This window comes from Crinia signifera, chromosome 3, assembly GCF_055691185.1.
Source record: "Crinia signifera chromosome 3, ASM5569118v1, whole genome shotgun sequence".
NCBI lineage: Eukaryota > Metazoa > Chordata > Amphibia > Anura > Myobatrachidae > Crinia > Crinia signifera.
The window spans coordinates 300626762-300649941 of NC_139219.1; the positions used below are offsets into that span (position 1 = coordinate 300626762).

Genomic DNA, 23180 nt, shown 5'->3' on the forward strand with positions numbered 1-23180 from the left:
TAGGTAGACAATGGGAAGGTCGACAGTCAAAAGGTCGAACTTAGTTTTTCATGTGTTTATTTTTGAGCTGACTAGTGGATACAGGCGGTATGTCCTAACCTAACATTCATTAGGGCAAGGTGTGAGAATACAATAGCGCAGTGAGCCAATGCGAGGGGACACGGTACACTGATACGGTGCCCATGTCAACTTACGTCGAAATTTTGGGGAAAAAAACCTTCCTATTGTCGACCTAATGCTTGTGTTGACCTAAACCTTGTCAACCTTTAGAAGTCAACCTGAGGGACGTCAGAGAGCAGCATAAGGGGAGGTCGGAGGAGGCCCCCGGGCACAACGCAAGACGCGGCGGCCCCCGGTGTGGGATGAGGCAGCGGTCCCCCATCAGCAACGGCAGGATGCTGCCTCCACCCTATTGGCCCAGAGGACCGCAGCCAGTGGAGGAGTAAGACGGAGGGAGGCGGATAGCCCCCAGCGGCATGGCGCAGTACTCCCCCCCCCCCCCCCCCCACATACAGGACAGAACTCCCCTAGCAACAAACCAGTGCCCTGCCAAGGAAGCCCACAGGGGATGTATGGCTCTGCATCTGGCCAGAAATGGTGGAAGCCAGCCCATGGAGGTCCCAAGCTCCAACTCCTGGCCCCTAGCTTCTCAGCCTCACTGACTCCCCCCTCTCCCTGCACGCTAGCTCCCCCCCAGCCAGGGCCCTGACACACTGCACCCCCCCCCCCCTTTACCGACTTAGGATCCATCCTGCCGTGTGCTGTAGGGAAGATGGCCTGTTAAGGCCTTCTGCAGCTGAGTAGCACGATAAAGATGGCGCTGCAAATGGCTGCCTAGGAGCTGTGCACTCAACCTGGTTGTTGCAACGACTAGTGGTACCGCTGATGGCTGCCTAGGCGATGTGCTGCTTGGAAAATATATGTTCCCTGCCTTCATAATCCCCAGAGTACATCTAGCGTATACCTGTATGTTACGGATATCTGTACTGTCACTGAACTGCTACCTACAGGCTGTTGCTCAGCAATCCAAACCAAATTCCTAGTATACGCAAGTGTACCTGGCCAATAAAGCTTGGGATAAATAGACTTCAGGCATTCTGGTAAAGTCGCACATTTTCTATCCATATTTGCCAATGTTTGAAAAGTTGTTGAATAAATAGCGTATTCTGCCAAATACAGACATACCCCATAGGCTGAAAATGTGCTCACAAACAGTGGCTTGAATCAATGCAAAGACCAGACTCCTCTTCCTTTGGCTGCTGCCAGCGAGACAACTCCTACACCAGAACACAATATACTATTTACCAAAAACTAGTAGCAGCCAGTGAGGTTAAATAGCTGGGGAGGCATTGCTAGGATCAGTGCCAAGTGTACACAGGCTTACATAGAACCCCAATGGTTCATGTGGGATTTATAAGGCCGAGGGTGAGTTTAGATGACATCAGGGGTCCTCAAACTATTTTGCTATGGGACCCCATCAGATAATAAAAAGGACAGCATTTTGGAGGCACAGTGATGGGAGGAGTCGAATATACCATAACCCATTACGTGTGTAGTCAGCAGACAGCACATACATGGCAGCATTGTGGAGGCAGAGTGATGGGAGGAGTCTGAAGTAACAGACAATTCAACAGTTTCCAGACTCCTTGAATCACTGACAGATTAGTTAAGTCATCAGCCTGATGGTCAGCAACAAGGAGTCGTGACACCACACTGAGGTGGTCGGAACTACGTTTGAGAAGCGCTGGATTACATAAATTAATAGAACACAAAGTTAATTTTTTAATTATCTACGTTGTATTGTTTTAATTTATACAGTGAAAAGTCTGGAGTATACTGGCTAGTCTCTACCGCTCCTGACAACATATCAGTGGTAGCAACACATAGCTCCCATCATAGTGTGTACAATATGTATTTAATTTGTGATCTTCCTGCCACTAGGCGACTGCTCTAAGGTGAGCTAGGGACAGATTTATGCATCTTAAAAAAGTGATGCAGAGCTATACACCAGCTCCTAACTGGCACTTCTCAAAACCAGTCTGTAATATAACAGGAGTGGATTGGCTGGTTGTCTATCACTCTCCACTTGATCACTTTTTGAAGATTAATACATCTGGCCCATAGTGAGGCCGTGTCCTAAATTAGACAGTGAGAAGCTTCTTTGTTTGATTGTAGACAGGGTAAATGTGATAACACCACAACAGAAAATGGACCTCAGAGGATTGAGCAAAACAATCTTAGAGTAAAGGACCTAACTATGTCCTAATTTACTGTAAATGGAAATTAGATACAACTTTAGTTACCGTACTTGGTCTAGCATTTTACCTCTGGTTTAGTTATTTTAAGTTCAGTCTAGCTTCCTGCTTGGTTTCATGACCACATACAATTTGGGAGTAAAACATTCCTATCTGCCACTCAGCCACTACAAAAAAATCTTCAGTTAGACCCAAGATACCGATCACCTTTATTAGGTTTGTGAACGAAGGTCTCTGAATGCTTATGGTATAAAACATAGACTAACTCATGATAGACAATCATAATGTCAACAAGTCATAGGGTCAACATGAGTTAACGTTTTTAGGGTGTCTATGTTGGCATAGGTCGACATGGAAACTGTCAAAGTGTACAGCTGCCCTCGCCATGCTTCACGCTCAGCACACTATATTATTCTATATCCATACCCTAGTGCAGTGGTCTCCAACCTTTTTTGGGTCGGGAGCTACTCGCGACAAAATAAACCGCCCGAAGAGCTACTAAAGTAAAAAATGTTAAAAAATCTGCATAATATAAAAAACACACACTGCAATGCCCCAGACATAATATGCCACACACTGTAATGTCCAATATGTCACAAACATACCTCCCAACACTGGAGGCAGAGGAGAAGAGACATCTACGCGTGCCGAAGGCACGCGCCAAAAATTATAGGGTTCAGCTACTACCGTGGAACTCCTGCAAGGCTACATCCCCCATTTTTTCCGCTATGGGGGCATGGTCAGCTCTCTAAGAGCTGTAGCCACATGGGGTGCGGCCATGGAAAATGGGGGTGTGATACACATATGCCCTCAATAGTGCAGTGCCAGATACACATGACCCCAATAGTGCAGTCCGTGATACCCATTATAAATATGCCCCGCACCGTGATGCTCCATTATACAAATGCCCCACACCGTGATGCACCATTATACATATGCCACACACCGTGATGCACCATTATACATATGCCACACACCGTGATGCTCATTATACATATGTCACACACCGTGATGCACCATTATACATATGCCACACACCGTGATACTCCATTATACATATGCCACACCATGATGCTCCATTATGCATATGCCACAATGTAAAGCTCCATTATACAAATGACCCCACAGTGTGATGCTCCATTATACATATGCCACACACACACACAATGCCCATTATACATATGACACACACCGTGATGCACCATTATACATATGCCACACACCGTGATGCTCCATTATACATATGCCACACCGTGATGCTCCATTATATATATGCCACACACCGTGATGCTCCATTATACATATGCCACACACCGTGACGCTCCATTATACATATGACACACACCGTGATGCACCATTATACATATGCCACACCGTGATGCTCCATTATACATATGCCACACCGTGATGCTCCATTATACATATGCCACACCGTGATGCTCCATTATACATATGCCACACCGTGATGCTCCATTATACATATGCCACACCGTGATGCTCCATTATACATATGCCACAATGTGAAGCTCCATTATACAAATGCCCCACAGTGTGATGCTCCATTATACATATGCCACACACACACAATGCCCATTATACATATGCCCAACAACGTGATGCTCCATTATACATATGCCACACCGTGATGCTCCATTATACATATGCCCCACACCGTGATGCTCCATTATACATATGCCCCACACCGTGATGCTCCATTATACATATGCCGCACACACTGTGATGCACCATTACACATTTGCCACACACCATGATGCCCATTATACATATGCCACACACCGTAATGCTCCATTATACATATGCCACACACCATGATGCCCATTACACATATGCCACACACCGTGAGGCACCATTATACATATGCCACACAACACGCACCGTGATGACGATTATGCCTATGACCCACAAAGTGAAGCTCCTTTATACATATGCCCCACACATTGATGCTTATTAAACATATGCCCCACAAATGATGCCCATTAAACATATGCCCCACAAATGATGCCCATTAAACATATGCCCCACACATTGCTGCTCATTAAACATATGCCCCACAAATGATGCCCATTAAACATATGCCCCCCAAATGATGCCCATTAAACATATGCCCCCCAAATGATGCCCATTAAACATATGCCCCCCAAATGATGCCCATTAAACATATGCCCCACACATTGCTGCTCATTAAACATATGCCACACATGATGCCCATTAAACATATGCCCCACACCCAAGGTGTGGGGCATATGTTTAATGGGCATCATGTGTGTGGCATATGTTTAATGATCAAACATATGCCACACACATTATGCCCATTATACCTCGAGGCTCAAGCAGTGGCAACCGAATTTTTACCTAAACCAGTGCTGTGATGCAGGACTCGATCAGAGGCTGTGGCGCAGGACTGTGTTATTTTGCAGAGGCGCTGCTGTGGCGTCTCCAGCAAGCCCGCGAAATCATACGCTGGGGACGTGCTCGGGACGTCATTAGGTCACGCGGCATAAGACCTGCCGCAAAGCGAGGAGGGGGTCACAGCCGCAAAGTCGCGGCTACACAAAGCGGATTGAAAGCGCCTTTAAAGCAGTGTCTGACCTCCTGCCGCCAAACAAGGAGCCTCATCGCGGCAGGAGGTCAGCAGAAAGGCAAACGAGCTACTGTAAAACAGCAGGCGAGCTACCCGTCGCTCGCGAGCGACGGGTTGGCGAACCCTGCCCTAGTGTATGGTAGGGCATGAAATAGCGGCTGTCGGCTGAAAATTTTGTAAAAAAAAATGCCTGTCAACCTTTTGACAGTTAACCATATGACTATCATGAGTCAGTACGGATACCCTCTGAATGACCATATCCGTGAACCTGAGAAACTTCTGGATGTATATTCGAACAGTGTTAGCCAACTCCAGCTGCTGCAAAAGGTTTTTTAAATTATCTACAAAAAGAGACCAGTACAGACCATTTATGTTATGATTAATTTGTCAGTTACCAACATCAGTTTATAATATATGGACCTACAGTGTCCTTGTCAGTTCCCTTGTTGGTGGCGCTCCCCAGAGTCATAAAGTAGTAATACAAGTCGGACTGGAGAAGAAAGATGAATCTTTGTTGGGGCACTTTATCAAATTTATTTTTATTGAATTTTTTTTTTTTTTTTTTATAAAAGTGCCAACAAAGATTCATCTTTCTTCTCCAGTCTGACTTGTAGTACATTTTAAATGATCCACAGGTGGAGCTAATTACTTCACTTGTGATTCTGTGAGGAGATCTGGACCGCGCATCGGACCCGACTACATTTCAGGGAGAGGCGATTTGGTCCGATTTAACGGGCCGATTGGTCGCAATCGAAACGAAATCGGACCAAATCGCCTTGATGTATGCCCAGCTTAATTCTCTGCACATTTTACATCAGCCCCCCAATATGATGGGTTGGAGAGCAGCAGCTTTTTTTTTACTGCTAGATCATTAGCTCGAAGTGCTGATGCCGCCAACAGTCACTAACCCCATGTGTAATGAAGGGTCACCCAAAAAAAATAAAGAGGAGGTTCTACCCATCTCATTTCTTCAATACATTCAAGGTAGCAGACAATCAATTAGAGATGTATAATTAAGTGAACACAAGGACAACAAGACCAGGAGTGTAATGAAGATTTATTGGAGTAGGCAGAGGTTTGTCAACGGAACAGCAGCAAAAAGAATAAAATCTTACTAGAGAATTCCATAGTTATCCGCAGCCTAAGATGCGATGATCCCGTGGCAGCTAGGTAGAATGGGTTATACTCTGCCAGCAGCAGTGTAATTCTATATGTGCACCCCAAATTTGCAAAGGACCTTTACCACCCCAGGATACACAGTTTGGACATTTGTTAAAAAAAAAAAAAAAAAAGGGGGGGGGAATAAATGATTTTCAGATCAAGAAAACATTTATGGATTAACAAAAAACAAAAAAAGGAGAGTGATATTTCCCGGGAAAATTAGAAGCAACACAACCAAGTTAGGCCGTAAGCTACATTTCTTTCATACATTTTACATTATAATACACAAGAAGTCTGTTGCAGAAACTGGTGGTTTCAATTTTTTTCTTTTTTATTTAAATATTAGAAAGTCCTCAACATAAGTGTTTGATAGAATCTTATGTGCATATTTTTTTTTTTTTACATGAGGTGAAACCATTAATACTTCTCTACAGCAGTAACCGCACACAAAAACCATAACAAAAAAATTCCAAAACAAAAAGGGGGAATGGAGTTCTCCCAAAGCTGCAGTGTGAAGAGACTAAACTTTATTTCCGTTACACATGGATGGACTTTCTGTGCTATAGAAAATCCATGTGGAGCGATTAGGAATGGAGACGTGTAAAAAGGGACGGTGCCTGCGGCACGAGTTAGTTATTTTCGGCTTGCTCCCCTGCGTCGTTTTCCTCTCCTGCAGCATCAGAGGTCCATAACTAAAAAAAGGAATAAAAAGACCGTCAGACAGGACACCAACCTGCACACATCTAACAGCTACGTACAATGACATCTGTAGTACTGGGTTATACAAAGTTGACCAATTCTCGAAATAGAAGCTCATTTGTCTATTACGGCGCTAGGGCTGTAAATTATATAGGGGAGAAGTGGAATAGAATCGTATTTCTGTAGCTGCTCACAATGCCATAAAAAAAAAAAAAAAAAAAAAATGGTATTTGCGTTTTTTAAACCGCGTCTTTATTCCCACCCTAAATACACCTGATAATAACACTATAGCGTTCATTCTAGAACCCGGCACCTTTTAAAATCCATGCAGTTCCTCATTCCTGCCAAGGGTGTCACTGCCTGCTTTGGTGCTTCAGTGAATACCCCAGAAATTAGCTTTTTTTTACCATTTAATTCAATAAAAATCCATAAACCTAGTGCATGAATTTGCTATACAATAAATCCCCCCTCCCCCCCATGTTACTGGGCATGACAGTGATACCTGGCTGGTTACAGTAGTGCTTCCATTGCACTTTATCCCTGACACCTTAGGCCAGGCATTCCCAACCACGGTCCTCAAGGCACACCAACAATGCAGGTTTTGAAGATATCCAGGCTTGAGCACAGGTGACTTAATTAGTACCCGAGTGATTCTGATTAATCCATCTGTGCTGAAGCCTGGATATCTTCAAAACCTGCACTGTTGGCGTGCCTTGAGGACCGGAATGCCTGCCTTAGGCAATACGAGGGAAAAGATACATCGTGCCGGTGGAATCTCTAAACCTTTCCAGAACAGTTCATTGCCTCTTTCAGGCAGAACTTAATTACTTTGTATAGTTAATTTTAACCTCCCCCTCCGAAGTAAATAAATTCTTCAGGCTCAACCACCAGTCATCATGGCTTCATCGTCTAGAAGCGATAACCAGACCTAGTCCAGGCTGAACAGATCAAACTATAATAAAACAAAATGGTACTTATAGGTTAGTTGGGCACCCACTAAGCTATTTGCTTAGTTTTCCGCGTACGCTCGCCACGCTTTGGGCACGGTGGCTCGCCACACTATATAAGATCAACTCCGCGCAGACATGGATAGTGGGGGTATGAGCGAACTATAGTGGGTGCCCAACTAACAAAAGTACAAAACAAATCTATTCTAGCAGGAATCAGTCCCAGTTACTGTAAGTCAGGACATAGGCAAAGATTATTACAGTGGTCCCTCTTGCTAGTGGCTCTCTTAATGCTAATGCATGTAGAAATCGACATCACACCCATGACTGCGGGTGGACATTGTGTCATGTAGTCCCACATTAGCTGGAATAAATGGTTAAACCAAATCAGATTCATATAAAAATACCGCTAACTCTTTAACCCATTTAATACAAAAGTCACCCATTTTAGTCGGAGCACTGCAAATCCAAACCAGCTATGTAGTACAACTGGGAAACCAACTGCCACATAACAAAATCCTCACCAAATCCTTCCCCCGAAAACATAGGAACCAGTGCAAATATAGATGCCTTAACAAGGGTTCCTGTCTGATACACTAGGGACAGGACCGTCGCCCACAGGCCAGCTCACTTCATTTGCATAGTAAGCAGTGGAACAGTCACTGGGGTGACTGACATCATTCTAGTGTCACATTATCAGAGCAGAAAGAACACACCACTGATACAGTAAATACCATAGGAAACATGTGACCTTTCATAAAGAGCTTAATTCAGTGGTGAATCTGGCATAACACAAACACTCACTGTTAGGTTGTCTCTAAGCAATTGCATGATAAGGGTGCTGTCTTTGTAGGATTCTTCGTTGAGGGTGTCAAGTTCTGCAATGGCTTCATCAAATGCCTGAAATGAAAAAAAAAAAACACCTTTGAAGTTTATCAACTGTAAAGTTTATCCTGTTTGAGACTTGTATAAACGCTAGAATACATCTTTTGAAATAATTAACACCAAGTAAGGTTTGTACTAGATTTGGCCCCTATGTGGCACTGGTAACCGTTCATGGCAACCACACAAGTTTTTTTTTTTACACACACTAGTTCACCAAACTAGGAGGAGGGGGTGGGGGTGGGGGTTAGATAAGGAAGGGTTTTCAATTGCAAAGTGTTCAGTTTCTGGAATGGAAAACGGTCACAACTATTGTAACTACCGATACAGTCATGCATTGCAGTTTCACTAATCAAAATAAGCCTTATAAGCGCCGTACCCAGTTGTCAGGGCCTTGGGGAAATTCAATAGTTTGTGTACCCAACCTCCCGTCTAACGTGAGAGATCAGAGGGTGCTAGTAAACTGGAGGTTTTATCTGTTACACGTCTGTTGCAGGAAAATGGGACTACAGATTATATGGAGGCACTGCCCCATGCTTATTAAGCACAGAATGGGTTAAAATCTTGTCATTAAAATATTTTTTTAATTGATATTCTATAAAACAAAAGCTACCATATAATAAGATTCATTGTTACTCCACCCCCCAGCACTTACGGTCTTAGCTAGCGAACAGGCCTTTTCTGGACTATTAAGAATTTCGTAGTAGAAGACAGAAAAATTCAGGGCCAAGCCCAAGCGGATGGGGTGTGTGGGCTGCATCTTCTGCTTGCTGATGTCAAATGCTTCTTGATAAGCTTCTTGCGAGTCTTGTATTGCACCTGTTTAAAGACAGACAACCAGGGATTACATGGTGCTACAGCAAACAAACACCTTCCACCCCTATATCAAATGCATCACACACGCAGCTTTCAGAGCCCAACCCAGAGGAGCATACAATGGCAATGTTCAGGCAGTGCAGTGGTTTGCATGCGGGAAAGATCATACCCCCATGATGCATGCCTAGCACCAGGGGGAGGCCAAACCGGTCCTTGAGATCTACCAACAGGTCCACATTTCCCATATCCCCTAGCTGGTGCACAGCTGTAGTCATTACTGTCACATTCCCCAGATCACCTAGCTGGTGCACAGCTGTAGTCATTACTAACTGTCACATTCCCCAGATCCCCTAGCTGGTGCACAGCTGTAGTCATTACTGTCACATTCCCCAGATCACCTAGCTGGTGTGCAGATGTAGTCTTTACTGTCATATGTTCATACATGCGGCATTCATACATATAGAGCCTTAAGGCCCATACACACTGGGCGACTGAGTGGAAAATGGCTCAAAACAGGAGGTTTGAGCGGCTTTCAGCTGAACCGCCCAGTGTGTATGGCCTGGCGATGAGCTGCTGCGCGCTCCCGCAACATCGCCAGGAAAGCCGCTCATCTGCTGGTTATACCAGCAAATGAGCAGCTTTCAGGACAGCTTAGTATAGCGCTCTGCAACATCGTCCCCCCCTCCCCCCTCAGTTGGTGCCGGGCAAGGGGGGGGGGGGGGGGGGGGGGGGGGGAGGAAGCTGCTCAGTGTGTATGCACAGAGTGGCTTTCCCCGCAGCGATTAGGGCAATCATTGCTGTCCATACACGTATGGACCTTTACACAGTACAAAAATGCTGTTGCAATCAGCTTGTCAAAGTGGTCTGCATTCCTGGGCAGTGACCCGGAGACAGATCGTAGTTTATCAGTGAAAGTAGTGTGAGCAAAAGCAGCTGCACCCCCAGACCCACAGCCAGAGAGGGAAACTGCATCTGCCATAGTGCTGGATTAGTGTGCAAGATGCCAATAGTGGGTGTCTCAGTCCTTATAGGCTACTATATCATGGGTGGGTAGGGCAGATACTAGTAACTGTATCACCACAGAAGACACCATGGCTACAGATGCAATAGCCTTAGTGTGCATATCAAGATGTAGTATTCGGTTATGGCAGCACCATACAAAACACATTGTATGGGGCATGTGCCAATTATCTAAAATGGAACACAGAAATGCCCATTGCAGGGATTCATAGATCTTTATATAAAGATGTTCCATGATCAAACCTTCTCTCAACCTGGTTGCTACCAAGACCCTCATCCAATCACAGGTAACCTCCAGATTGGACCATTGTACCCTCCCATCTGGCCTCCATGACCAACATTAACAAGTTTCATAGGTCAGCATATCAATTCAAAGTATACAAGCAACATCCATTCGCTGTATGGCTACCAGTAGGAACCGACACCTTTCACAATCAAACCAGATCATCCAGGTTGTATTTCCATACACCAGACAATAGTTATTCAGGACAGATGTTCCATCTGTCAGCAGACTCACACTGTTACTAGCCATGCCACAATCCATAGCTAGAGTACTGTAGAGCACCAGCAAGTGTCTATTAGAAATCCCATGTTCAGACCTGGCTGCTGCCTCTGTTGCAGCGGGTCACGTCATGGCGACGTCCTTTAAGCTGGTAGATTTAACTTAGCCTGCGTAATTTTTACATTGCAATTAAGATTTCAGTTGTAACACACCCCATCCAAATCTAACTCTGCACCACCCGCATTACGGGAAAAAAACAAAAACTTTTGCCCTGCAATCTAGCCTTAAATTAACCCCCAGGTCCACTGCATTTCTTTGTGTATAGCCAAGTAAACACCATTCTACTAAACAGAACAGCAACAGGTCAGTCATCTGAGGTTTTAAGGCCCCCATACACTATGCGATTTGGTCCAGATTTCACCCGATTCAGATAGATCAGGCAGTGAAATCGGGCCAAATCACATGTCAAGACACCCAGTCCGACCCGATGCGTGGTCCCGTGCGCATCGGATCAGTCTCGGACCGGCTGCACATAAGATTTGCTAAATCTTATGTGCAGCGGGGCAGGTGGAGGGAGCAGGGTGGCTGGGACGCTGCTAGTAGGGCAGAGGCAGCGGAGTGCGGACGCTGCGGGGGACAGCACTCAGCCAGTTAGCAATTGGCTGAGAGCGCTCAGCCAATCACAGGCTGCCCATTCATTGTATGGGCTTTTTTCTTCCTCTCAGCACCCGCCTCCCCGTCACTGTCCCCCGCCCTTCTAGCAGCACACCCCACCAGCAGCGTCGCCGCAGCTCAGCATTTGAAACAGGATTTACTCCCACCGCTACACCGGACCCTGCGGCGAGAGGGAGAATAGAAAAAATCCTATTCAAAAGACTGGGCAGCCGCTGATTGGCTGAGCTCAGCCAATCAGCGGCCGCCCAGATTTTGAATAGGATTTTTTTTTTTTTTTTTTTACTATGCTCCCGCCGCTGCTGAGTCTCCGGTCCCCCCTCCCCTGCTGCGCCCCGGGTTTACGTGTGATAAGTCGCATCCGATTTATCACATGTAAAAATTTGGCAAAAAGTGCCAAATCTTATCAAGCTCCCCCAGGGAGCTGCCGGGGAAATCGGGGCGGACTTGTCCTTAGGACAAGTCGCCCTAGTGTATTAGTCTGTCAAGCGGATCAGGGGGAAAAACAGCAGGGCAGGACTACATTTAACAGCAGCTGTGGAATTCATCCCTATGGTAAGCGGTGCTCTTCAGTACCACTTGGAAAATGCAGGAGCTTTTCTTACCCACAACTTAGTGAGCATTACAAAACATATCCAATATCACACGGAGCGGTTCTGAAGCACTGACAGTGAGTTTAGCTTATTAATGACGTATGGTGTATCTATCAATGATCAATAGCAGATCTATCAATGATCCCTCAAGCATCTTTTACTTGGGTTTTAGGGCCAACACTATCTGCTCAGGTCTAACACCTTGGAAAATGTATCACATTACAGCTTACAATGTATCTGATGAAATGGGCAGTGTACAGTACAGGCAACAAAAAGGCGGCCTGCACAATATTACATATATACAGCCCTGAATATGGTCACTAATGTAACCACATCAATACATGAACAGATTGTCCACTCAGACAGCATCACATTCATTGACCAAAGTGCATGAACCAGTGCAATAGATTTCTTTGCACAAAGAACCACTGTTTACAGTGGTGGACACTCACGGGCTCTATCTTCTGCAGTGGCCACCTCAGCCAGGTATCGGTAGTAGTCCCCCTTCATCTTCAGGTAAAACACTTGGCTCTCTGGTTGGGTAGATTTGAGGATCAAGAACTGGTCAAGCAGAGTCTAGAAAAAAAAAAAAAAAAAAAAAAAAAGTTCACTACTGCATAGATGCTGGATAGAGTTAATAGAACACTACATTACAACAATCCCCCTATTTAGGCAAATGTAATAGTCATCCACAGGAATTGAATCGCCCTGTGTGTAGACTGCATTAGACACCTTGGTCAACCATACTTTGAGGCTTTCTAGAATTAACAAAAAGTTATTAGGCTTTGTTACATCTTCCAATGAAACCACAGGGTACTGGTTTAGTTCCACGGCAGCCGATAGATCGGCCGATCCGATTTTTTACCTGTTCCTAACACCACTATCCACTACGCATGGAGTTGATTTTATATAGTGTGGCGAGCGCAGTAATCCGCGTCGGCTCGCCATGCTCCGGGCTCGGTGGCTCACTGCACTCGCCACACTATATAAAATCAACTCCATGCGCAGTGGATAGTGGGGTTATGAAAAGGTTAAAAAAATAAAAATAAACAAATCGGATCGGCTGCCGTGAAACTAAACGAGTACTAACCAGTTTTTACTGTTTGTTACATAGCATCTGAATTTAGACTAAAAAAAAAAAAAAAAAAGTCCACTTAAGGACCTCAATAGCACGGAGGTTTTTTATTTTTATTTTTTTTTAAAGAATCACGAAGGAGATTTACCTGGGTGGTCTTTACCCTTTAAGATATAGAAAGATAGTTGGTTTCCTCCTGTCCTACTGGATTGCTAGGGCATATGATTTTGGACTCTTAGCCATTGCTAGGTAGGTTTAGTACCTCTGATCTGTGGTGTGTGTACATCTATAATTACCGAAATCAAGAATACAAGCAATAAGAAACTGGACTATCAAGGGATTCCCTAATAGATAAGTCAGGCAAACCCAAAGAACACATCTTAAAATAGTTGAAAGAATATAATTCAGTCCGCATTGTTGCACAAATATTAAGAAAGACCTGAATGTAAAACAGGATGCAACACAGTGTATTTAAAGTTGCAGTGCATACTCAAGTGGTCACAACCCCCGCCAAGCTCTTCCCCCGCTCTGTAGATAAGTGTGCCACAACACTGGCACACCTACACGGACTTATCAGATGCAATACATCACGTATGCTAAAAAGCACCAGTGGTGTGCTGCTGATGGCTATAGATACGACTACGGGCGATGTGCACGGGACTGCACATCAGATCGGATGTCAAACACGTATTTACGTGATTTGGGACGATTTTTCAGCATAATACACCGGAATCAGATGAAGAAAATAAATAAACCAAATCACATACTGTATGGGGACCTTTACAGTACAGAACAAGTACTTTTAAATAAAAAATAAAACCTTGCAATTACAATACACAAGAAAGCAACTCTGTGCACGGTGCGGATGTTAGCAGTGGGGAAAAGGTTAGCATGCATCAGGCAAACTGCCCATATCTAGTAAATTCGTCAAATTACAGTCATTGCCAGTGAACACTTGTCCCAGAACTATTCCAGATCAATCAATTCAATATACAACGCAGCCTAGCCTGCAATTCTAGCTCTGTCTTCTAAAACAATTCACAAAACCCCCAGACTTGTTGTGAGGGTGCAGGAAAGCCAGAAAAACAATACGCCCTGATAATGACTGCACTACTACACTGCTGTCAGGACAATTAAGAGTAGTTCGATGAAAGGTGTTGGCAACACTCTAGAATTGGTAGTTTGGAGCATTTCCTTGTAAGGAAGTACAATAGATCCACAATGTGGTTTTCCTCTGCAGAGAACAGTCTGAAGCAGCTGCCTCTTACCACTAGAATTACTAGGTTTGACCAGAGGGAGGGTTTGCTCAATAACACAGCGCCAGCTAGGAATTACCGGCCTCTCACCAATACAATATTGAGTGGTGAATGCATCTGTATACTGGATTTGACCTACATTAGAAGACTTATCAATACAGCACTGTTTAAGTGTAAAACTGTTTTTTTTTTGCAAACTTGCTCACAGGTTTAATTCACTGGGGTGTGTCTCGTGTGAGCCAGGGAGTGTCCCACAGGGATCAGGCATGCAAGGGAAGCGTTGTATCCTGTGCAACATACTTCACAGTAAAGAGAGGAGAAAGCCAACCACCAAGCTTACAGGACATGACGAAACATGCTCCACTTGCCGTGTGTGGATTTACAGGACACTGCTCTAGATACAGACAAGTAATGATCATTGTATGATAACCACACAATAGTGCCTAGTGACAAGTATCCAGGGGCCCGAATCCGTCCCGGGCACCACAGAGTAGGATACCAGTTATGTGTATAGAAAATCTAAAGCAGGTCTGACAACTACTTAATCACTATTGTGGCTGTATAAGTCTTGCATGAACTAGGACTGTTACATATCAGCCACCTAATCGCATCAACTACCGCACCTCCATTTACACAGAATATGACTTCACTGAACACAGATTGCTATGATCAGAGAAATACACTCCAGACGAACTTCTGCATGTACAATTAGGCCACAGATAAGGACCATAATGGTATTACAGTAATATGCTCAACATCTGTACTTAACGCCTTGCAAAAATGCTTTAATGCCTGATGGCGAAAACAACGAAGGCCACGAGAAATGCCTGCGGACCAAGTTTAAGGTTTAATGTAGACGTTCCACTAAAATGCCAATTATGCAAGAGCTGAGCATGTCCAAACAGGTCAGGGCCAAAGCTCCCCCCTGAACTATACACGGATTTGCTACCATAGTCTAGTCGAGAGATAGGGTCCGTAGTACACGATCTTCTCAATATATACATATAGCAGCCAAAGTCATGCCATTACAGTGAGAGCTCTTCGGATGCACCATGTGGTAGATGCAGATTAACTGCTTGCTGATCAACAGGGATCAAGACCAATCACTCTCCAGATATTTCAATTCAATGACGAGCTATTCGGTAACGTATTGCAGGTTCTCTTTAACCTCACAAATAGGCACACAAAAAAATTACCACTAACCAAATCTCCACTTAATGAACTGGGTCAAACCTGCTGGTTGGGTAATTGGCTTTGCTATGTATAACGCATGCCAACGTACTTTAAGTACCCATACACACCAGAACTATATCATTCCGATGCGCACCCCACGCCACTCGTCTTTACGGATTTTACCTACCGCAGTAAAGATTAGTCAATCGACCTTCGATTGGGTATCAGACGTGTGAACATTGTGTGTTTAGAAACGCCAATCCATCCTGCAACCCACCTATCCCGATCATTTGACACGAATGCACCATTTTATACAAATAGTGAGCCTGATACTGCCCAGGAGCTCACTGTTAGGCCTGGTACACACCAGAACGATCCTGATTGTTAGTAGATCGTTAGCAGAATGTGTGATGGTCGCACAATCTGTTGGAGCACACAATCTGCTAACGATCTGCATCCAATCTGGTCTGAGTCTGTATCCAGTTGAATGGATCTTTTACAGATCCTACCTGCAGCAGGTAGGATCTGTAAAACGACCAAACGACAGCGGGGACGCGCATCGGAATTGGACCTAAACATGCCCAATCTACATACAATCTGTATCCAATCGGTTGGAATTGGATCCAGATTGATGGAATTGAGCCCTAATCGTTCTGGTTTGTACCCCCCCTAAGTTAAAGGGAAATAGTTTCATGATCACTGACGTTCTGGTGTGTACCCAGCCTGTGTTAGCCACATATATCCCATGTCCAGACCAATCTCCATTCTGATCTACTTTGTAGTTTATATACTGTTCATTCCATTTAAGTCAATTGTTGCTCTTTTTGGATGTCCATTAGTTGTGGGAGTCATCATAGCACCCCGAGGTGGTGAGGAGAAAGGGGTGAAAAGTCTGTTTTAGGCAACCGAAAACAGGACCACACACAGGATTAGCCACTATTCACGGCTAGGTGAGTGTTTAAAGAGTAATTGAGCTGTATGGGGGCTCTACGGTACAGGCAATTGAACATTACCTCCCACTCTGTCACTTTAGACAGGAGAGTGGGAGCAACAGAACAATTGAACTGCCCCCATTTCAAAAACTCAAATCAAGAATCAGTTTCTAGTTCTGACACTTCACCCATGAGCCACGCTAAATAGGACTCGCATAGCCCTGCTAAGACGGGACGCAAAACACTCTGTACCCGATACAATTCAATGGGTGACATGCCTACATTATGGGTAAGGCCGTTGCTCTGTCTAACTACACTCTCGGCGTCAATAAGACACGGATGAAGACTAGGTGGTGGTCTGTTGTCCATCACTTCGTTAGACAAGGGTAGGTCCAAAATAAACAAAAAACAAATATAGGCCATATCATAATTAGACCTAAATGACCCATCTGTTATCCCTGCCGGTGATGCTATCCTGACCGTCTGCATCATCTGTATGTATGCTGCTTAGAGAATATACTAAGTCATCTCTTGGGGTAGAATAAAGATGATAAATTTAAAAATAAATGAAAACTGAATAGCATATTACCCAAGGCATAAGGTATCCCGATTCTCCCATCATGATGCAGTTTATAGGACATTACCTCTACAAACAGCATTTCAGGCTTCTGTTAATGTGTGGTTTGTGGGACTGGGGCGTTTCTGCGATTGTACTGTACATAACTTTCTTAGAAATCACCAAAGAACCTCATTCCAGTGTAAGGTGTACATGTCAAACAAATAAAACACTTCTACCTGGCCTGTTCCCATGGAATACAGTATTCCCAACCATGCTGAATAGTAGCAGTACAGGAACAGTAGAGAAACATGTCCCCAAGTCTGTCTGTAGTTACCCAGTTTGTTGTATCACTGTCTACTATTGTAAAGCGCAACAGAAGCTGATGCGCTATATAAGAAACTGTAAAATAAATAATTACTTTACACACAAAAAAGGCGTATTACTAAGAACGCTGCTGTGTGAAATTTTATACTATAATGCCCATTTCTCTTCAAAATAAAGTCTGGACAGAGGCAGCTAAGTGGTTAAAGAAATCACTGCATGGAACCAAACCCATCCCACTCTAGCAGCATATAGTACTCTGCCTTAGTAGTGTTTGCTGACACTGTCTGCAGCAGGCCAGTTACTGCAGTGCTACAGACAGCAAGATTTATGCTGCTCCAATGATTATTGATCCAGCAGTCAGATGGTGCCACCACTGCACTGCTAACATGAGGGCAGCCGGCACAATGCAGACAGATACTGAGGATAGGCTGTGATACCGTGACTTCAAACATAGAATATCCCTCTGCATTCATTGCATGCCACACCAGACTGCAGTACTTACCAAGCAGCATATTGGACAAGTAACATTTACCGAGAGAGGGAGAGGATGGAGACTTCCAGACTACAAGAATTTCCAGTGCAACTGAAGCTTGGTAGCAGGGAGGTGGGGCTCCGTGTAGTAGGGCCTCTGTGCATATAAAGCCCCCCCCCATGAACTTGTCTAATGGGCAGATTTCTCCTGATTCTGACAGTTCGGGACATGAAAATTTGAGTGAAATTAGCCAAATATTGCATGCGTTTGAAACCCATCCGATCCGCAGACCTGTTCGCATGGGATCAGAGCTGGACTTGCTTGCACATCAGACTTCTGACCTGGACCCCCTCTTAGGGGTGGGGAATGGGGGTCACATGCAATACATCATGTCAAAGGACAGCATGCTCCTGCCACCCGGGAAGGTCCCGGGCAGCTTAAAGGGGATGGAATGGCCATACACGGCTGCGAGAAATCACACTAGTGCATGGCCACCAGAAGTCTGTGGTTCCTACACTGTGTGCCTAGGCACCTTGGGGCGCCATGGTTGTTCGTCCAGAGCGGTCTGAATATCATGTTCATTCTAGCACCATGCACCTTTCAAAATCTGGGCAGTTCATCTTTCCTGCCTTTGATGTCACTCTGCTGATCTGTGTTTCAGCAGACGAAACTGTGCTAGAAGTACCACACCAGAGAGTGACACCAGGCAGGAAAGAGGAACTGCATGGTCTCTGAGGTGTGTTTCACCATATATAACCTAGTATACAATCTAGGAGGTTTGCCAAAACCAGGCCTGGCAGCTGCCAATAGGCACGTGGGCAACTTCGAAGCCGACCTACACCACCACATATAGAACATAACAACCGCGCCCCATCCCCACAAAAAAAAAAAAAAGTTCTATATGGCACTGATTAATCAAATGCAATTTTGGGACACATTAGACCATTGTAACATTACTTTGAGTTCAAACATAGATAACAGAATGACTTCACTACATAAGTCAAGGTATATGACATCAGCATAGAACAGACGAATGTCACAGATAGTGGACCAAGTGGTGAAAATCTAAGTCACATGATCATAACCGAAGAGGATGACAGACAATTGTGTGTAACACCTAACATACTACCAAGGAGAGATATCACAAAACTAATTTCTCAAGTACACCTGGCAAAGACAGTTGAAAGTTAGATCCATGGAAAAGTGACTTGCACTGTAGGGTTTAATGCAAGGTCTCCAGTAATTCTCAAAGTCTACACTGTTTAATGAGAGAATCTAATAAATCATACTCCCAGTTGCACTTTAGCCAGTTACAAGTCAACACTAGTCAGCCAAGCTTCCAGCCTTCCAATTGGCTGCCTTTACTTGCAGGCTGCTCCCATTCATGGGGGCCCACAAAAACTTCTGGTGCAGATAAATACAAGAGTATGATACCATGAGATAACAGGAATTCTTCAGAATGCTACAAAACTGCAATTCTCCAAAGTGTTCACTAGTATCAGGTATTAGTGGCGCATAGGACAAACGCTAGTAATTCATTTCAGGTCTTACAGTGCTCAGAATGCAGCAGTCAGCTAGTGACATCAGTATTTCATTATGCAAATAGCCTGCATTCCAGACACTGGTAATAGGTGTCCCAGGAAGGTAAAAGCTTTAGACCAAGCTCTGTAAATAAGGAGACGAGTGTATCTGTGCTTCAGTTACTAAATGCATATTAAAATAAATAAATAAATAAATAAATAAAGTACACAAATTGCAGCGTGTAGAATTATATCCTTTGGGTGTCTAACGTGGATCTTGAGCCTATTAAACACTGTATGTATGGAGAATAATCGACTCACGACACTGAATCAAAGCTGCATGAAGCTCACAGGCCCAGAAGTAGCTGCTGAGACTCATCTATGTCACAGGGTAATCCCCTTTTGCTTACTATTCTACTGCCAATAAGACTGTACAGTCCCACCTACAGCTATAAGGCATGCTTTATCTTGGGAGCGATTTCCTTTTAAATGATACAGGTCACCAACTTACCAGAACAGTTTCACATATAGACTTGAGCTCACTCTCTATTTTCTCCCTGTACTCTTTAACCAGCTGGAGCTTCTTATCCGAGCACTCCGTCTTCTGCTCGATACTGGAGACGACCCTCCAAGCGGACCTCCTTGCGCCAACCACGTTCTTATAGGCCACAGAAAGAAGGTTCCTTTCTTCGTTGGAAAGCTCTTCGCCACATTCCGTCACAGCCTTCATGTTGGCCGCCATATCGTCATAACGCTCAGCTTGTTCAGCCAGCTTGGCCTTCTGGATCATATCGGTTTTGTCTGCCATGGCTTGAGTGGATTTAAGTGCAGAGTAGAGGAGAAAAAAACCCTAGTGAAAAGTATAGTGGAGATGGGGCTCAAGGGCGGAGCTGTAGGTATAGGCAAAGCACAAGCAGGCAGCGAAACCTGTAAGAGGTAAAATACAGTCAGGTTAACCGGATCAAGGAATATACACTCAGGTGTGTCATTTTATGAAGCATTGTACACACAGGTGTTTAAGTATACACATTGGGATAGTTCTGGGAATAGTGCTGCAACCACAGGCAGGTGACTTCTGCTTCATGTGCATACCAAGGCACAAATAAAAGGGAATTCTAGTACATATGCCATCCTTGACACACAGTCTGAATCTCTGGACATGCAATATCTACAATCTCCATATGATGAAAGCTGCATTACGGACAATAGGTCGGTCATATAGGAAGATAAACTTAGCTCACCCTAAACAGTAAAGGGAAAGTCTCCTTGCCAAATTATTTAACAGCGTGAGTCAGTAGCAGGAGGAGCTCAGTCTCTGAAATCACACTAGGGGAGGAGAAGGAATCAATCGGCTGCCCTGCCTTTTGTCTCTAGGCTGCCTGGATGAACACCGCCCTGGCTGCCTCTCCCTCTATTACTCCCACCCCTTAGGGGAGCCAGGCTTTCCGGCAATGCACAACCAGATTCACAGGACATGCCAGACTCCTGGAGCACCCTGTGACAATGTGTAGCCTCATAGAGAAATGCTCAGATCCTCCTAGAAAGGCAACACATACCAAAATCCATCAGCGATAAAGATAAAATAAGCTCCTATAAAGATACATGTCAGGGACATTACACGAGACATGCGGGCACTAGTGATCCATTAGATTCCCATTAAACACTACTCCATGACAGACATACACGTGCAAGTCTGACGCTCTAGTCTAGAACATTCATAGAACCAAGAACAGTACCGTAATTAAAAATAGCACTGAACAAACTGATGTACAACCAAACACTGATATATGCAGAATACAGGACACAAGTAGTGCTTCGGGTGACAATGCAATATAATATACATCTCCATGCCTGTGAATTGCCCTCCTACCACTGGAGGGACAGCATGGCATTTTATAAAAGGTGGTGTACACCGGAATATCCAGCTGTGGGCGGAGGCCCACCAAGCACTACACCATGTACTTCCAATATACAGATGTGAGGGAGCCCACACATTACACACTGATCAGCTACCTGCAATACCCAATGGTGAAGGATCTCACACGCCATGCCCTGGAAGATACCAACTTACAATATCCAGAGGTCCACACACTGGATCATCATCCCCCTCCAACAGAGAGGTGGAGGATTCCACACATTACATGCTGGATCAGCTACCTGCAAAATATCCAGGGAGGTGGAGGAAACCACACATGAGGGGTAGGCATCCTGTGGTACACCAGCTGCGGTCGAACTACATTTCCCAACAGTTTTATTACAGTTGAGGCATGCTGCAACTGTGGCAAGGCATGCTGGGATGTGTAGTTCCGCAGGATGCCAGCCACACAGCATGCACTCTTAGCAAATATCTGCAATGCCTACAGATAGTCCTACACAGTCACACAAACTATGCCCTACCCACAGTATCCGGAGATGGAGGATCACACGCTCTGGATCATTCTCTACCTTCTATATAGAGGACAGATGATGGTCTCCCTGCAGTAGTAAGCTGCACCGGCATATGCAGGCGCTATACATGTAATAAATAATACCTAGAGGCTAAGGATCATCTCTCCCTGCATTACCCTGGGCTGCAGGAGGCCACACACCGCATGCTGGCTCCCCCTTCCGCACCGCATGCACCTGGGGATAGGCACAGGACATGGGTGGGGGCGGTGTGACTGTCACACACGGGCGGCACATGTGCTACTCACACCAGGTGTAGGTATACACAGGGGCAGCCAGGGACCCACACCAGGAGGCACAGCAGCAGCAGGCTAGGTGTGCCTGTCACAGCCAGTGTGAGGCACGGAGGTGATAGTATGATGGCGGGGAGGGCGGGAACGCCGTGTCACCAAAGGCCAGGCTGTCAACAGCAGAGCGGCGGAGACTCACCTTGCACCGCTCCTCCACACCGTGCGAGCCGCTGGCCGGCGCTGGAAAGAGAGGGGGGGAGAGGAGACAGCCCGGAGACTGAGGCTACACAACGTACGAGGCTCCCACCCGGCTCAGCCTAACCCAATTACCAGGCGTTGGCAAAGAGGAGGGGTAAAGAGGCGGCAGCCAATCGACGCCCAGAGGGGGGCCCGCCAATTCCACGTGCCCTGCTGAGCAGCCGGCCAATCGCGGGCCAGCGCGGGACTAAGGGGGAGGGTCTAAAGGGGGGAGAAGGAGGAGGGCGGGTCGGTTTGAGCGACAGGCTGCGGCTCGGTCCACGGGGTTTCCTCCAATGAGGTGCAGGGTGGCATGACGTCACTGTCGCTGTGGCAACCGAGTTGCAGCTTCTGAACCCCTCCCGCCCCTCCCTGGCCAGTTGAGCGCGCGCTCTTGAGAGCTGGGCGTGGATGCGCCGCCGGCTCCCCTGCAGCAGCTGCAGCTGCACTAGTAGCAGTGAGGCGTGAGCCCATCGATGGTCACCATATTACAAGCCACCATCGATTATAGCATGCTATGTAATGAATGACCATCGATTGCTTTTGAACATCGAAGGTCATCCCTTGTCTTTGCCTAACTGTCCAGTGGGCCAATGAGAACTTGGGGGCGTGGCTTCACGGTGTCAGCTGTCAGGGGGGCATCTTGGGGGAAATAAAAAAGTAAAAATATTTGGTTATGCTGTGATATCGGGGAACAATCTGGTATCTGGTTCTATCACATAGATGGCAAAATAATTCTACATTGACCATAAACTTAATTATGAAGCATCAATGGTCGACAGCCATCACTGCCAACATCACTCGCCGC

At 45.4% G+C, this 23180-nt stretch overlaps 1 protein-coding gene across 1 annotated transcript; it reads right to left on the minus strand.

The window, feature by feature from the left end:
- Positions 1-5899: 5899 nt before the first annotated feature.
- Positions 5900-22512, minus strand: YWHAQ (tyrosine 3-monooxygenase/tryptophan 5-monooxygenase activation protein theta). The gene is made up of 6 exons (XM_083178536.1): positions 22335-22512; positions 19972-20387; positions 12602-12725; positions 9202-9365; positions 8469-8564; positions 5900-6710 (listed from the first exon to the last, which is right to left on the minus strand). Exons 2-6 carry the CDS (start codon positions 20266-20268, stop codon positions 6648-6650), a joined length of 744 nt encoding a protein of 247 aa, XP_083034662.1. The 5' UTR covers positions 20269-20387; positions 22335-22512; the 3' UTR covers positions 5900-6647.
- Between the last annotated feature and the right edge of the window lie 668 nt (positions 22513-23180).